This window comes from Rhipicephalus microplus, chromosome 3 (genome assembly GCF_043290135.1).
Source record: "Rhipicephalus microplus isolate Deutch F79 chromosome 3, USDA_Rmic, whole genome shotgun sequence".
NCBI lineage: Eukaryota > Metazoa > Arthropoda > Arachnida > Ixodida > Ixodidae > Rhipicephalus > Rhipicephalus microplus.
This window is the reverse complement of record NC_134702.1, coordinates 138,192,284-138,209,615: the sequence shown is the minus strand read 5'-3', so window position 1 is coordinate 138,209,615 and position 17,332 is coordinate 138,192,284. Positions and strand designations below refer to the sequence as shown.

General features: G+C 47.5%; 1 protein-coding gene across 4 annotated transcripts in view; it reads left to right on the top strand.

Moving 5' to 3' along the window:
- The window catches only part of ssh (Protein phosphatase Slingshot), a 423,428-nt gene that overhangs the window by 336,945 nt on the left and 69,151 nt on the right, over window positions 1-17,332 (top strand). For 3 of the 4 annotated variants that reach the window (XM_037422163.2, XM_037422160.2, XM_075890320.1), the window contains one exon: window positions 12,965-13,035. In XM_037422163.2, coding sequence (XP_037278060.2) covers window positions 12,965-13,035 — 71 coding nt within the window. Of the gene's footprint in view, window positions 1-1,571; window positions 1,968-12,964; window positions 13,036-17,332 lie in introns of those variants that run through there. The other variant, XM_075890318.1, reaches the window with a different exon arrangement.

Below are 17,332 nucleotides of genomic sequence, written 5' to 3'. Positions count from 1 at the left end.
TCCAACGCTTTGCTAAGACGAGATGGTGGTGGCACCTAACCGTCGCCTTGCGTTCTACACTTTATCTTATCACCTCTGAGACGGGCGCGCACACCCGTCTCAAAGCCACGCGTTTCGTTTTTCAAAAAAAACTGCCAGATGGCGCTCATGTCTCACGTATGACGTGACTTGATACGCTCGTTCGCCTCCGCTGCACGCTCGAGGAACTCTAACGTAGCGGCTCCAGAATACCATTCACCGATTATCTTGCGCAGAACATCAAATAAATGTTTTGTTCACTCTCTCCACTTGCAAGACTATCGTCTTTCGAGGACATTTGCAGACTACATGCAGTTACGGGGCCAATTTTTCCCCTCTAGTCGTCACCAGCCGGCGTTTTCCACCGTCACCACCATTGGCTTGCCACCACCACCACCACCTGCCATCATTTTTTCCACTCTCGCCGTCATCATGCCATTATGCCCACTACAGTTTCAACCATATCCGCTAATATTTCCGCCATATCCACTATTATTTCCATCATATCCACCAATAATTCCAGCATCCACCAACCCAGGATTTTCAATAGGGCTGGCGGTGCTTCTCGTGAGACTCGAGGTAGGAGTCGCCGATTCTCAATGGATCGTGGTACGTGTCCACGTGGGCACACAATGACGCACCCGGCCCGCGCCTTGAAGGCACCGCAGGGTGAGGAGGTAGAGTCCGGAGAGGGAAAGTTGAGCTCCTCCGGGGAGGTGGTCGCTGACCCGAACGTCAGCAGTGGTCCTTGGCTGCTTTCAGTACGTACAGGCTTCCAGAACTCTCTCGAACATGCCAGTTCAAACGCTTGATCCCTGAGAACGGCTTCTTCGACGTCTTCCCACGCTTCCGGACGGACGGTGCTTTGCGATGGCCTTGCGTAGATGACGAAAGCAGAGTCGAGAGGCTGACTTAATGCGACCAGCCACAGTGGCGCCGTCCCCCGCCGTGTGAGCCCGTTCAACAAAAGGCTTGTCTCGCGAAGCTTTCGTTGAGACCCGACTGCTAGCTGGAACAGCTATATATACAAGACAGCGTCTTGCAGTCTGGGCGCCGATGGGGTTGAAAGCATCTCTAGCAGACCGGCTTACGCGCAGTGACGTCTGCTCAGACGAATTGCCGGGCTAAACGTAACACCATCAATAGGCTACTACAAGTTTTTTTTTTTTTGCCAGTCCCCCTTAGTGGGTATGTGCGATAGTATCCCGGCTACAAGCAAACCTCCATGACAAGGAGCGGTAGCGCTCTTCAAGATTCTACGTTCGTTTATGCCAAGCAGACCTGGTCCTGGTCATTTGCTTAAAAATTGCGGAAGCTTGCGCGCTCGGTGCTGGATCTAAGATTTACTGCAGGTGCACCCGTAAAGACAAGTGCGCACATCGGTGAGGGAGGCGCAGCGGGCTTTCGCTATAAACGCTCCCCCGCCGACCTCGTTGAGCTTTCCAGTACCACTTGATTCTCTAACAATTTCTGTCCTACTGTTTCGCTGAGAAAACAGTGGACTGACTTTTGATCGGCAAAAAAGCACGTTTCCGTCGCAACATGTATGCCAGGTCTTGGAAGTTAGGAAGACGAAGTTGCTGCACAAGTGCAAGCGGACGGGCGGCGATGTGTCCGACGTCCTCCGGCTGAGTTGAGGTCCGATCCGTGGTCCATCGTGATGGTCATTGCCTCCCTGACGCGACTCCAAGCGGCGATGAAGTCCGAGAGGGGCCGGGAGGCCCGCAACCTGCCCCGGCCACCGCAGCATCAACAGAAGCCCGATGATGTCGACAACCTATTGACGGTGGCGGCTTCTGCTTGTTCACAGTACGAGCTGGCCTGGTCATCGTGCGTGTTGCGACGCAAGAACCCGCGTGACGGCAATCGCTGGTGCACCGCTCGCTCGGCCGTTCCGCTGGCGGGCAACCCTCTTGCCACAACTGCAGCTGGAGCGCAGGGACGACAACGTAAGCGCCGCTATAGGTATTACATTATTATGAAGCCCTGACCACATGTGCAAGTTACAGCGCGGGGCGTGTAGACGCCGTGGCGCGGCCTATCCTAGCTTTGTGTAGCTGCGCGGCCTTTCTCACTGTATAGGAGAGGACATGCCACCGCGTACGTTTGGTTAGGACTTTATATAGAAGTGAGCTGCTCCATTAAGGATCAGAACATTGTATACGTAAGTGCGCTAAACTCTGCGAGGTACACTTTAAGCGTTACTGTGCAAAAGTTAAATCAGCATTTAAGCATGAGCTCATCACGTGCAATGTGGGGCAATTTGAAGCTCTTAGATGTGCACCTACGATGCTATCGGAAAGCCGCATAGTAGGCATATTTAAGAGTTTCGAATGGCTCCGTGTTCTTCGCAATCTGCTTAGCTTTCAATACTTATTTTGCTTTTGTACCAAAACTTGTAGATGTTGCAGTTAACAGTTAAGCGGAATGATAAAGACAGAGCGCATTTGTGCATATTCATTGTCGGCCTTAGGAATTGTAAAGTTCAACGTGTCAGTGACGTCTTTCTAAGCGTGAATCGACATATTCATAAATTGCGTTTGACCCTCTATACATGTGTACTGATATATTTCTTTATTGCCGTGTGCAGAGCCTGTTATATAGATGGAATGTCTGTATCTCTCTATTTGTGAGATTTGTTTCGACAACATAGTGATTACGCAAAATTAAGGCTCTCTGCAATCGGCATTCCTCCGGTCAAATGAGGAAGAGTCGCGCTCGTTGTCTCCACTAGCGACGTCGCGTTTCCTTGCTACGCTACCCACTCGGCTTGCGAAAGACTTCCGCCGCCGCCTCGTTACTCGAACTCTCCGAGACGCTGCAGGGCTGGCCGCTTACGTTGGCACGTTCTTTCACATTGTGTAAACATATGCCAACAGCTCCCCTACGGCGTGCCTGGACCGGCCGTCGCGCGCCTTTGGGCCCTGCGGTTCTCCCGCGCTGGGAACGCGGTGTTAGCGTCCTGTGCCCCAAAATGGGTGCCCGCTGCTTTCCCCCACGGTACCGAAATAGTGCTCGCTCCCTCGTTCTCCTCTCGGGGCACAGTGGGGCGGGGGTCCCCGCTTTATAAGGCGCTGGACGGCGCGCCCTGGCAGCGCTCGACGGACCACGGCAGGAATACCTCACGCAGCCTGCACAGCGTGTCCGCGTGCGAAGCCAGGGGCGCCGTACCGGTCGATCAGCTGTCGGAGTATCTCGTGTACACGCTGATTCGCTGAGCCGTCAGATTCTCGAAGCCCGACGATTGGCTAAGCCATTCAGCGGACGTCCGTGGATGCCACTCGCTTGAACGAGGCTTTGTTGAAAGTTGCCTCAAGCGAACGTTGAATTGCATTCTCTAATTACAGCTACCAAAGAAAAATACCTATGTAACGTGTTGAAAATATACAGTGCTACATGGACCCTGTTTCATGCATTTTCACATTTGCCATTGGCACAGACACTGACGATGGGTTTTATCGGACTTGGAATTTTCTGGCTGTAAGAATAAATTTATTTCTTTCATTTAAGTCTACCGCAGTGGTGCGGTTGTGGTGCTCGCCTGCTGACCCGATGGTCTAGGGTTCGATCCCGGCGGTCGCATTTCGATGCAGGCCAGATGGTAGAGGTCCGCCCGCTGTGCGATGTTAGTGCACGTTAAAGGACACCTTGTGGTCGAAGTTTTCGGAGTGCTCCACTACGGTGGTTTGGGAACGTGAAATAGCAGATTATTATTATTATTATTATTATTATTATTATTATTATTATTATTATTATTATTATTATTATTATTATTATTATTATTTATGCAAGTCCTTGCAGACACCATCAGAGTCTATATATGACACCACAGCTAGTTGCTGGAAAATCGAGGCGACTCATTTTGTCTGTTAATTTTTTTTTTTTGTTGACCACACTCATTCGCGAGAGGAGAAGTCAGTGCTCTTAGATCGGTCTTGGTGTGTTTGGCATCGTTAAAGTGTGGTTTGCTGGCGTGACGAAAGTCTTTGCTTTCCGTTTAATAGGAGTTAAGCAAACTTGCTAACTACTGAACATTCATTCGTGTTGATGAATATGCGCTGTTGAAGACATGATGTGGTGTGTACGATCTTCACACTCTAAGCCAAAACGGAGCAACAGGGGTATAGGGGTTGCTCCTTTCAGGGAGCAATTGCATTGCCACTCCCATTACTCTCCTAAAAGGAGTAACTGCAGAGGGAGGAACCGTTGCTCTCCTTTCAGTTCCTCCTTCGGGGGATGAACAGTTACTCCCTCCAGTTCCTCCCTGCAGACCAACAGTTACTCCCACCAGTTGCTCCCTGCCGACCAACCATTACTCCCACCAGTTGCTCTTCTAAGAGCAACAGTTACTCTTTACCGTTCCTCCCACGTGTTCGCAGTTACTCTCTGAAAACCAACTGCACATGCTTCCAGTTACTCCTTGGGGAAATGAGTATTTATCTCGAGTATGCTTGTCACACGCTTAACACATGGCGAGAGCTCCTTGGAAGAGCACTGCTTGGGTGCTTCTAACACGAAAAGTGGACAATGTTGAAAGGAAAATAAATGCTTTATTGTTCTTTTTATGAGGCGACGTGTGACCACACGTAAAAGTAGACTTCGTCACACCACAGCCAGCACTAAACAAACACCATAATACATCAAAGGTTTTCTGCGTCATCCGTGGAAAAACAATCTTGAATTTCTAGCATAGGGCAGTCTGTGTCATCATTGGTGAGAGAAGGGCAACTTCTCCAATTCTGAAGAACTCAAGTTTCGCAGCTGGTGTTTCCATCAGGCTAGCGCAGCAGAACGTCACCGCAGGCATATGTGAAGCATCTCATTGCTGCAAGAAAAAAAATAGAAGTGTGAGGTTAAACATGCCAGAATCAATTCATAACAATGAGTCAGACACACTGCAGCAGCGCTTACATTCTAGGATGTCTACTGCAAAACGAAATGTGAAAAAAGGAAGGTTCGGCCAAACGTTACTTGGCAAGCCATATAAATGCTGATGTGGTAGACGCTCTTCACATGATGTCTCAGACAGCAATATTCTGGAAGAAAATGTGCAGCACCTCAACAAGGCATATTTGTAGCAGTTAAAGATACCCTTAGGTTCAGTTAACTTGTTTCCTATACACAGCTGAGTGACATTTCTATGAGCCCATTCACCAATGGGCATTCTAAATGAGGTCATGTGTGTGGCAAATAACACGTACTGTCCGCTCATGTTAAAATACTTATTTAGCTCGTGCACATAGTTGCTCTCGATTCTACTGTTCTATCATACGCTGCTGCGTCTTGAATTGTGCAATACCTGTAGGCACAAGCCAAGCATGCAAAGCCTGCTTGAAAGCAACCATTTGCAGAGGCTACATGATAATCTTCAGTATATTTCTTTGTACCTGACGCAAACGGCTGGACAAAACTATAGACAAATAAATGTAGACCGTGCTACCTTCAAAAATGCTTTAAATTTAGAAAACTAGGGTGCATTTGTTCACTCGGTTGACGAGTCACAGCCACGAGATATGTAAACGAAGCAATATATCTTAAGGCATGCACAGATATTCTGATTCTTTGTTTGACAGTGTCACAGATAGCTTGCAAATACATATATATTTGCGAGCAACAAGATGTGAAGCTTTTATTAGTTCAACGTCTTGTTGGTTCACAGCCAAACAGGTCACTGCTTGTTAGACAAATTGGAATAAGCACACCATGGTTTCCAAAAAAAAAGCATTATTAGAAATTAGCTCCCGGTGTGAATGTCTGCCTATTTATTTTGTACTGCCTTCTACATGTGCCACAAAGACATTTGTTGAGGATGTGCTACCAGTCAAGCCAAGATCGCATACTTGGTCAATGTGATGGAAATACAAACATTAGAAACACTGCCACCTCTAGTAAGAGCATAACACTTCAGTATCTTGGACTAGCAAAGAGGTGCACAAGAAAGTTAAGCCCACTCTTGCGGAACTTTGAACGCGAATATTTCAGAGTGGGGGAGGTCAACATGCTGTGGCACTTTTAAACCCACGAAACATCTGCAGAAAACAGGGTAAAGGCAAGTCAAGAAACGCTGTTATGAAGGCCTGCGCATGGACAGCTTTGTGAATCTAGGCCCAAGTGTTATGCTTTGTGCAAGCCAAAATCCATGTAAATAAGGAAAGCATACTTTTAGGAGTACCAGCGTAAACAAATCTTGGCAGTTGGCTTTTTAGTACAAACAGCAATCCCTGCAATGAAAACATAAACATTTTATCTTAACGGTAACAGTGTGAGCACACACACGGGTCAGCGGAGCCATGTCGAATTGTCAGTGCCAGTGTAACCATGTGGCATAATGAACTATTCTCTGGCCAACACATGCACAGTTTGCCCCTAAAAAGCGATGCTTTCATATACGTAGTACAAAAAGTCTGCACTTACCAAAATTCACTTGCTTTCTGTACTTTAGCATCGTTGGGAGCATCTTTATCTGCAGTATAACCAAATTTGTGCCATATCCCTGAAAAAAAAAGTAAAAGACATGCATCAAATATTGTTTCATTTGGTAGCAGTGAAGTCAGGTTAAGAACAGCCAAGTGGGAATCAGCCTAATTATGTGCATGCGGCAAATCCCAAACGGCGTTATTGAGGTTGTCGAAATTTTCGTCGATAGGTATTAACGTCGATATGTGACTTCAACGGCATGCCAAGTTTTCACAGCGCATAAAGATTTCATGATGCAGAATAATGACAGCGCTAACGAGAACATACAGCATTTATGATTGTCTTTTACAATATTCAGTTTTGCTAAGGTTTTGCATCACTAAAGAAATCTGAAAGATTTGGGTCATTCCTCCTCCAATTGTTCTGTCAATATGTAAACTGCTCGCTTGATGGTGCACTTATAAAATAGTACGTTCAGCGCAGAAGTGATGCAGTGATGTAGGCAGTTTTTTTTTTTTTAGGCGTGCGGGGATGGGGGGGTGGGGGGGGGGGGGTCCGCTTATCTGAATAGGCCGGGCAAGCGAATATGGTCGTCAATTTGGGCCCCCTACGCCCGGCCTAAAAAAATTCTGTGCGCAACCGCCTGGCTATGCCAGTGAAGTGATGCGACAATGATTTGTTCACTTACTGATTTACATACACTTTACATCTCTAAAAAATGCGGCCCAAGGCCCCAACACTCAGCCGTTAACATTACATAAAGCCAATGGTAGAAAAGTGCCAGTATGAATGCAGCTACTACCCCGCCCCAATGTTTTGTCAAGCAAGGTAGTGTTGCGGAAATGAACTTTTAACTGCAAAAGTACACTGGCACTGCAGTGGTGACAGGGGAAGCAAGAGGGTAAGCAGGCGGTAATAGAGGTAATTTAGTCCGATACGGCTAGCAATGGATACGGTGAATAAGAGCAAATCATTTCTCTTTCAATAGCGCAACCACTCAACAATGTATTGTTAGAGCATTAAATGTTGCTGGAAATGCCACTCACCTGCACGCTGATGCATGCACAGTCCTTTGTCCGACGAGCGAACAGGCTTGCAGATAGCTGAAGACGTGTTTACGATGTGTTTGTTCCACCCAGCAGCAAAATCCACAACTACTTCGCGCTCCATAAAGATAAATATACACTAACCTTCATCACGAATAAGTAGAAACGCAAATCTGCGACACACACACACACGATCAAAACAAAGCCCACAAGCTCGCACGTCCATGTGCTCGCCAACCACAGACCATATGAAAATGAGTAAGTAGTGCGAACGCGAACCTAGTTGCGCCGAAAAAAAAAAAAACGTCGAGCAGTGGCAGCACAGGCGTCAGCGCAATAATTTCAGTGTGTTCTCCTAATACAATTATAAAAAAAAACTGAGGTACACTAAAACTCAGAAATAAATATAAAAAGTTGAGTGTAATTTTTATTTAGTGCTAGTCAACATAAACACTGAATAAAAATTACTTTGTAACGTGCATCGTTTGCTACACTAGCGCCACACTTGTCGTGCGGGCGCAGATGGCGCAGATTCGTCATTCTGCCCTCAAACTACACGGTGAAGCGTGCTACTAAGTGTATGGCTGATGAGAAGCGCGTCTGGGTCCGCTTTTTTTTTTTCTTCTCCGATATATCTGGGCGGGGGGGGGGGGGGGGGGCTCCTTATGCACGTGTTTCGGTGCTTGATCGACTTTGACGCCCTTACTTCGCGGAAGAACGGCGTGTCTAGGCTTTTTTATCGTTGTTTTGCACGTGTTTCGACGTTCGGTCCGCTTTGACGTGCCAACTCTCCATTCTGCTGCTGCGTGTGTTAGGTATTTGCCGTACTGTATTTTCAGGCCTTCTGTGTTGAGCCAGCGCTGCTATCTTATTATCTACGGATGCTAAAATAAATCACTGTTTTGGCTTGGTGAAGTTTGGCACACAGAACAAACAATAATCTGGCCCATGAATATCAATGTGGGCGGCATGCATATTTTTGTGCGGTGTCCTGCCGAGGAGTAACCGTTGCGTGACGAGAGCATTTACAGCGGTTCCTCCTTCCGTTGCTCCCTTACAAACTTAAGATGAATACAGTTGCTCCCCATTCTCTAACAAGTCGGCCATCTTGTTCCGCTTGGTCTTTTCGGAGAGTAACAGTCGGTCTGAAGGAGTAAAAACAGCCGTTGCTCCCATTTTGGCCATTTTTGGCTTAGAGTGCAGAACAAAGAGAAACTAAACACATTCGCGGTAATGTTCTGTAAACAGCTTAGCATGTGCGACGCCACACTTCTCCTTTTACCCGGTTCACGCACTTAGTAACGTGAAACGAGTAAGTAGCGTCTTGTAGCTTACCGACACTGTATCCTCTTGCAACTGCCATTGATTCTGTTTCTTTTAGCTCACATTTCTTTTTTTCTTTTTCTTTTTCAGGGTGAAAGCGTAGTTTTAGGCTTCCTCGGTGATGTTCAGTTCCGTCTTGAGCTACTACTAAATTGCACTTCCTCTCAATAGAGTTGGCAGCTACTGGGACTGTATGGTGTTTTCTATGACACGTGTTTCCGGCACTTATATTCAGTCAAAGTTTGTGGTGATGCTTAGCGCCACTGACAATTGACAGTGAACATACGTTCATTTATGTAGTATCGCCAGTCATATACCTTCCTTATTCACATATCTTTGGACAAATCACGCATTTGCTATTTTCCTGCTATAGTGCGAGGCTTTGAGGTATTAACACCAGGAACTCTTTTTTTTTCTTTCATATAAATGCGGAGCATTTATTCGTCGCACGATGTCGTGCTTGGGCGTCGGGGGTGCCGTCCACACCCCCACTGCACATGCTCGCGTCTGGCGTATCGTGCTGCCTGCTCTCGTCTCGTGCTGGCCCAGGAAGACACTAGCAAGAACTGTCGCTCCTGGAGCCAGTAAAAAAGAAAGCACCAGTAAGCTGAGCACGCGCAGTGGGGGTGCAGACCTCGCCCCCCTACTACTCTCCAGCGATCGCTGGCAGTATGAATATAGCCGGCGGAGCGCGCGGTCGGAGTTTAGTCAAAGACTTATTTACTTGGTTTTCGCTTGACTTGACGCTTTGCTTGACTTGACGCTTTGCTTGACTCGATGTTTTGCTTGACTCGAGTAGATGCGGTGAAGCAAGAGTACCTTCAACCATATGTGGAACACATCCCAACGTGAGCGTCCCACTACTCGTTGAAGGCAACGCTTATCCTTCAATAAATAAATAAGAATAATAAAGACGAAATAACAATTAAGTGTTCTCAAACCATACCCAATTATGCAACATTCACGCGATACCCCCTCCACTCTACGACGCATTTACTCGAGTTATCCCCTTGGGAAGATGCGGGTGGCACTTTCCTTCCTTCTTTCCCTCATTCGTTCTTTGTTTCATTTAGATGCGAACCGTCTTAGGCTCGAGCTCAATCCGGTGTCTGGCGTGACCACCCGCTCTCTCCTCTCCTACGTTCCTCCCTCTCTTCCGAGTTACCGGCTAAGGCAACGAAACGCCTCCTCAGCAGTGCCGTGTCAACACCTCCACTGCGCATGTGCATCCCTTTGCCCCCCCCCCCCCCCTCTTTCTCTCATCTCCTACGCTCCCCGTAGAAACACGTTCCACGTTTTCGTTAGAGTGTACTAGAATTTTCGTGAGCCAGAGCGCGTCGGCGTTCCTGGTCGCCGATGATCGTCGGCCCTCTCTCGGGCGGTGTGCACCCCCGTACAACTTCGCATCGCGTCATTGTCCCCTTGAGCGGGAAATGGTGTCATTTCTTTCTTTCATTCAATGACTGAGAATACATTTTTTTGTTTATGCTCTGTCATTTCATTCACGCACTGAGGTAAATGTGGTCGGGCATTACACAAGTTGTGCAGTTACAAAGGTTTCAGTGCGTTCGCATTCTGCAGGCAATCAACGCTTTCTTTCAATAACTCTTTCGGCGACGCGAATCTCTCATTACCGTCAGGCAAAGAAAAGTGACGTAAGCGACGTTGTTTACCTGTCACTCTCGCGTAACGAACAGAGCTCGTCTAGCCAAGATTCGGATGCTCGTTTGGTTTGCGTCCAAAAGTGTATTTGCGTTGCAAGGCAGGTTTCATTTGCTGGTGCTCTGAGAGTGCAGCCGCGCCTGTATAGCTGCTCGCTTATACGAGCTCGCTTTGCTGCTTCACTACGAAAAAACCTTATATATGCACTGTTTTACCCACTTAACATTGAGATTTCCATCTCTTGGTGTTTCGCTGTCTTTAGTACAGTGGAAGGCATGAAGATTTGGTGAGGGCTATATTCTACAATGTATATAGTTTTAAACACATAATAAGCACAGTTATAGTGCGGGTTGATCACGTGGCCTTGGTGTTAAACCCTGCGTTAAAGACACGGACTAAAACAGATCAAGTGCCACATTAGTCTTTTTGCTTTATGACAAGTTGGGTTCGTCATAATTACCTGCGTTAAGGAAGTTTTCCTTCGTGTTAGAAAAAATACAGTGAGCTGTAAAACTTATTCTTGAAGATGTAGATACCAAATGCGCAGGAAACTAGGGTTTCTCAAAGATTATATCACAGTTGGTGAAATGAATGTCCTGATACGGGTTGGAGCTTGGCACCAACGCATATCGGCGGCAGTAGCTCAAATACTGCCTGGGTTCAGTAGTTCGGTATAGCAGATAGTATTATACGGTTCCGAGAACGCATGCGGAAATTCGCGTTTACTACTATAATCGGAGCACACCGTGGCTCATGGCTAGACAGATCACCCGGTTCGTACTCAGTCAACACTTCAGAAATGGAAAGTGTACCTGAGATCAGATGTGAATGTCTGTGAGCTACTGCTTTTTCAGTGCAGATCTATGAGTACAGCGTCATGTCTCAACCTCATCACGTATGCGATTGGTCACGAAGTTGGGAAAACGACAAAAAAAGTTAAGGTGGGTTGGGCGCGGGGGGGGGGGGGGGGGCGAGAAAATGTACACTTATAGAAAGTAGTTAGTACTTCAAATGAAGCTCTCTACTGCCGTACTGTTTCTATTTTTTTACAAGCGCGTAAAGGCCTTAATAGAACCTGGTGGGAACAGTGCCCCTTTCTGTCTAGTCCTCGTCCACTTGAATCGGTGCCAGCGAAATTTGGCAGCGTCAGGAAGCGATTGTGTTAGCGTCATCCTTCGGCAGAATTAGTGGCAGGACGAGCTTGCCTGCTTCTTTTTCTTCTTCCTAATATTTAGGTTTTATTAAGCGTCTAGTCGAACGAGTCCTTGAGGAAGGGCAGTGCTGCAATATACGAGCATAGTTATGTTCGTCCTCGAGGGAGCCGAAAAAGCATAAACTCTCTTTCAAAGCTCACCACGGCAGTATGCACTCAAACATCATTATAACAAGCTTGCACCTTACACGAAAATGAGGTCGCTATATCCGAGTGTTTGTTGCAATGGTATATTTTAGCACCATATCCATATGGAAACTATTTTTCACTTAATTCGTTAAAATTAATGTTTCTTTATATCCGGGTTTACTATATCGAGGTTTGAGTGTATATGTGTCCGTATGCAAGCCGTCCAGTGAGCTCGTGCTTTATCGAAGAAGCCATATTAGCAAATATGTGCTCCTTGTGTTACATACTGAACATGAAATAAAAAATAATTTATCATAAATGAAGTAAATTGAATACGTCCAGAGCAGACGCCTATTTTGTAAGCAGCTGAGATCGTTTGCGTTACGTGACAGAGCGCATGTCAACCACGTGCTTCTTCTTGCGTGGCCTCCGAGATCGTTAACTGAAGGAATACATCTGTGCACATGAGCGCCGAGAGTTCGACCTCTCTCATATACTATGGGACTGCAGCGAGGATCCATCCCCGCCTGATCTCCTGACCACTCTCTCGTCCGAGGCATGGGAAAGAGTACTTCGAGATACGAGCCTAGAAGTACAGCTCCGGGTCATACAGCGAGCTGAGGATGTGGCTGCCAGGCACGGCCTGATCGCCATTCCTCTGTGATTTTTTTTCCTTAAATAAAGTTGTTTCTCTCTTCTCTCTCTCTCTCTCTCTCTCTCTCTCTCTCTCGAGTGCATTTGCCAGACGCCCAAGTCAAGATTTGGTATCACCTGTTTTTGTTAGTTTTTATACAAAAGCGCCTTACTTCGTAACGCACATATCCAAGCTGTTCTGGAAGCCTCTAAGTTTAGAGTTGGCATAGGCCTATAGTTGTCATGAAGTTATCTGCATGTTCCGCATTAACAGTCGATGTTTTCTTCCTACGAAACGTCAAGCGTTCTTACATGGTAAACGAGATCCGAAACGTTGCTGCCTTTGGGATCACCGCTTGCTTGGTAATATATGTTAGGGATTGGCGAAAATTCCGGTATTCGCTCTGTTGTGTGGTGGTTCTCGTTTATATTTGCCGGGCAATTTGACCTTCTTTGCTCGCGCGAGGCGTTCTCCACTGTGACGTCATTTTCTTAATTTTTTTTTCTCCTCTTGTTTTTGCAGTGGCCGGTGACATCAGGGCGCACCTGCAGTCTATGCTGTACATGCTGCGGCGCGAAGACACGCTCAAAATGGTGAGTCGACTTTCTCCTTTGGCTTTTTCGCCTTGTATGTAAAAAACAGTGAAATGTTGTAGTTTCACAGCGAAAAACGTCGGATTTCAGGTGGTATGTCTTTTGTAAATGTGTTCTATAAGTGTATGAGACCTAATACTTCTCTCTGCATGCGTTACATGGTGGCGCGTGCTTTTCTGGCGCATATCCTAAGATGCGCAGTAGGTATATATGTACGACTACAATATATCGCTGATTCAAGGCTCCGAGTTTCATGCCCCTGCAGTAAAGCGGTTGCTGTTTTCGGTGCCACGGTGTCCGTTAGCTCAAAGAAGCTGTCGGGGTCTTCGAAAAAGCGCCATTCATAAATGACATTCAGACTGTTTAGCGGGGCGACGAAGAGACTGATTTTTCTTTCTTGATGTGTCCACGCAAGCACGCTCACTTACTGTGTATGTGATCGTGGTCCATTCGTTAACAGCAAATGAAGGCGATAGTCTGTTGCCATCAACTCATTATTATTTTTACGACAATAATTTCGCGGTCGTATACCACCTTTTTATCGGGTTAAGTTGTCTATAGGATAATAATATCTAATGACATTTAGCTATCGAATTTCACTACCATTGCTGGTTATTGTCGTCCATTGCCGGCTAATAATGGCCAAGTTTGCTGTTATAACACCGACGCTGTATTCACGGAAGTAGAATTCGCCAAGTTGTATGTTCCATTGTGAATAAGCATGTTCCGCGCTTACAATGACTTCTCCGCGCAAAGCAATTCTGGAAGTTTAGGAAGACTGCCAGTTGGGCGTGTTGGTGAACGTTCATGATGAAACAAGCGCTCAAAATACAGACACTCAGAGAGGACACAGACAAGCGCTTAAAGTTTGCTGCGGTCGACATGCGCCTGCGCGCGTCAACGAGATGCGTGTATAGTATACTACGCCCTTGCTAGCTTTAGTGTCTCGCTTTATTACGAGAGCATTCGTGTTGCGTCTGTTTTCTCTTTCGATTGGACGTATAGAGCGATTGATGCGCCTTGCGTGCTTAATTTTCTTGGGAAACGACCGCTGCGTCAAAGCGTCGACGCGCAGCTGTTCTCGTATTCTGCGTACAAGCCCGCCGCGCATGTGTCGCTGCTTCCGGCGCGGGATCGGCGACGACATCCGATTCCGCTGGGAAAAACGACGAAACATTCCCGCCAGCCCGGGGATAGCATTTTTTTTCTATCTCTCCCGTTCCATCCTTTTTTTCTTCTTTCTCTTTGTTTTTTTTTTCCTTTCATTTGTCTCATCTCTCACGACTCGGAGTTGGCGCGCTTCGGCTCCGAACTCGGCTATTCCGGTGTCTTCTGCCTGGGAGAATTCCGCAAGGTACGCTATCACGTGGCATTCTCCTCTGCGTGCTCGTTCAGCGGAATATGTCGCTGAACAACAACTGTCTTTATGAAAGTGTGGCGATACGAGTCGAGCTCCTTGCGAACCAATTCTGCAATATTCAATAAAGTATACGTGATTGTAGCGCTGTACAACCGCGGCGGTAGCTTTTTTTTTCTTTACAAGCACAATAATATCTTCTTCGGCTACTTTTCTGGGAGTCGGTTGGATGCGAGCTCAGCGCCTGCATATCGTTCTACTCTCAATATATGTGATTTCTCGAGAGAAGCCGCCCATACTGTTTGTGTTTTTGTGTAACAGTTATCGCTTTCGGCTCGGATGCAGGGGCGTCCTGTACATCGGTACAGTGTCTAACCACTTGAAGGGGTCCAAATAAATCCTGAACTGCTGCCATATGTTCCATATATAGGCATTTATACGAAGAATGCCACGCTCAGCCGCTCGGATTTTCCGCTTTTCATTGGAATAACTTTGGCCATCGTAGAATATACAATGGCATTCTTTATTGATGTTTTTTCTTCGTTATTTGACCATAGTAAGACTATTCTTTTGTGTTTTTACGTGTGCTTTCCTCACAGCTCACCTAATTAGCACCATCTTTTTCTCTCCTTCGTTGTTTCGGAATGATTTCCCTTTCAGATGTGTGAAGGTGAGGCGCGTTGAGCTTGTTAGCGCAGAAAGTTTGCTGAATCACCGTTTTGAGTGCTCAAAGATTTGTTGGTGTCTGTCGTGGTTCGCATTCTCGGCAAAAGTTTGACCCACATGGCCTTACGCGCTTATACTTATGCTGCGCTTATGCTTATATAACGTCGATATAACATGCCCTCGCGCCCAAACAAAGAGCTCTGAACTGGGCCTGCTCGTTCGCTAGCCTTATACCTCCAGGTCTCCGAATCCTCCGCTGGTGCGTACTCTCCTCGTTCGTAACAGGGTGATTTTTGCGCTAAAAGAAAGATAAGTACGTGTGACAGACAGGTCAGTCTGTCACCCGTCTTTGTACCCTTTTTTTTTAGCGCTAAAATCACCATGTTATGTAATCACCAACTCGCTTAACAACAAGTTCTTTAGGTCTACTTGTTCACTGCTGCGAAACAGCACCGCTACTCCAAAGACGGAAGACACGACGTCTTTTTTGTCACCGGCAAGCGGTCCTTGGTGTCTGGTCGCGGTCCCCCACTCCAGGAAACGCTCCCCGACCTTCTTCTCGCGTCGCCAATCTGTTCGCTTTCCGCCCCGTCTCCGTTGACGGACGTGAAGAGGGGGTGCACACACGTGGCCGCTCGTATACTGTAGGATCCTTGGCCCCGTTCGCTTTCCGGAGCTTCAGCGGGGTACCGCAGTTTGTTCGTTATTTCGGGCGCTGCGTAACCGCCAGTGGTTGTTTGTCTTTGCCGAGACAATTACTTTCGCCCGTTGTCTTTCGTTATTGTGTACGACTGCGGGCACGCACACTCGTCGCACCTAATAATCTGCGCGGATCACTTAGGGGCTGGCGCTGTTCAACTCTCAGCCTTGTAAATTGGTATACGCAGAAAGGACACGGTTCCGAAGCCATGTATATCCATTACTTCGCGACACCAGCGAATGGCGGACCCAGCAGCTCTCCGTTTGATTGTTTAGTGGCATCGGCTGTCTGCGAACCGGACGATTACGTGACATTTGTTGTCCTCCGATAGAGTCGCTTTGCTATCTGCAAAAGGAAGGTGGGGTGGGTAACCGTCTCGTGCGGGTTGAGGTATATGCTAATCGCACACCCCAAGGCTGCGCCTATACACCATAGAACGGTTCCTTCCATTAGCGTCTATTACACCTTCCATCTTTCTAGTCATCTAACGATACCTTTCCGGTCCATGAACGACATGTTTGAAGGCTGCCCGATTGCGTGTTCGTGCGTATTTAAATTAAACGTAATTGTTCTCAACGGATTATAGCTGTAGCCGGACGGTGGCGCAATACTACGGCATAACGGGGAAACTGGTGCGTGAATTTCGCGGTGGCCGGCAGCGGAGCACATCCGTTATACTTTAATGCACTTCTTTTGTGATACGCCCAGCTCTGCTGGCAGGGTTGACCTAATTACTGATTCCGGCTATTGCATTTTTTTACCCCTACACCAAGCTTGAACAAACTCTACGAGTGGTGACGCTACTTGGGGCTATAGTTTGTGGCAGGTACGGGGCATGATTAAGACACACTTATTGAATCGAGCGGCGACGGGGGGGGGGGGGGGGTGCTATGTATACACACGCGCGTGTGCAGCGTCTCTGAAATTAGCCGAAAGCGAGGTTAAGCTTTCGATGCGTGCTGCCGTAGCGTCTCGCCTTGCCACCTGTGTACACGAGGTGTGTCGTAACTCTGCTGCGCAATGTTTGCGGAAGGGCGTAGAAACTAGGCCGGGGCGGCGGTTCCGTGAGCTTGCATGCACGCGAACACGGGTAGCCGGTGGTGGTTCGTGTACGTCTATATGCATACACACTATACGAGAGGGCACGCTCCGCCTGGGCGCGTATGCGCGCGCCTAATTACTCCGATTACCCCGCGGCGGCCCCGCTGTTCTCGAGAGACTGGGACGCGTGGCGCAACAAGTGCACCGCCTATAAACTCGGCGTCGACTCGTTCTTGCGCGTCGGGGGCCGTTGTTTGCTTTCTTCCGCTGCTTGCACAGCGAGTTGCGTTCGTGGGCGGCATATATAGGAAACTGACGGCGATTTCACTCAATTGCTACTCCCCCTCCCTTCTCCGTCTTGCCGCGAGGCTCTTGCTGGCTTGAAATTGCGACGATTGTTTTGCGCCAAGCGCCTCCACCGCTTTGCGAGGGATATTCTTTTGTACGGCTGTTACTTGAAACTTGTGGAGGATGCGCATGGTGCGGCTATAGTTTGATCTTTAGTTCGCAACTTTGGATTCGCACTGAGCTTG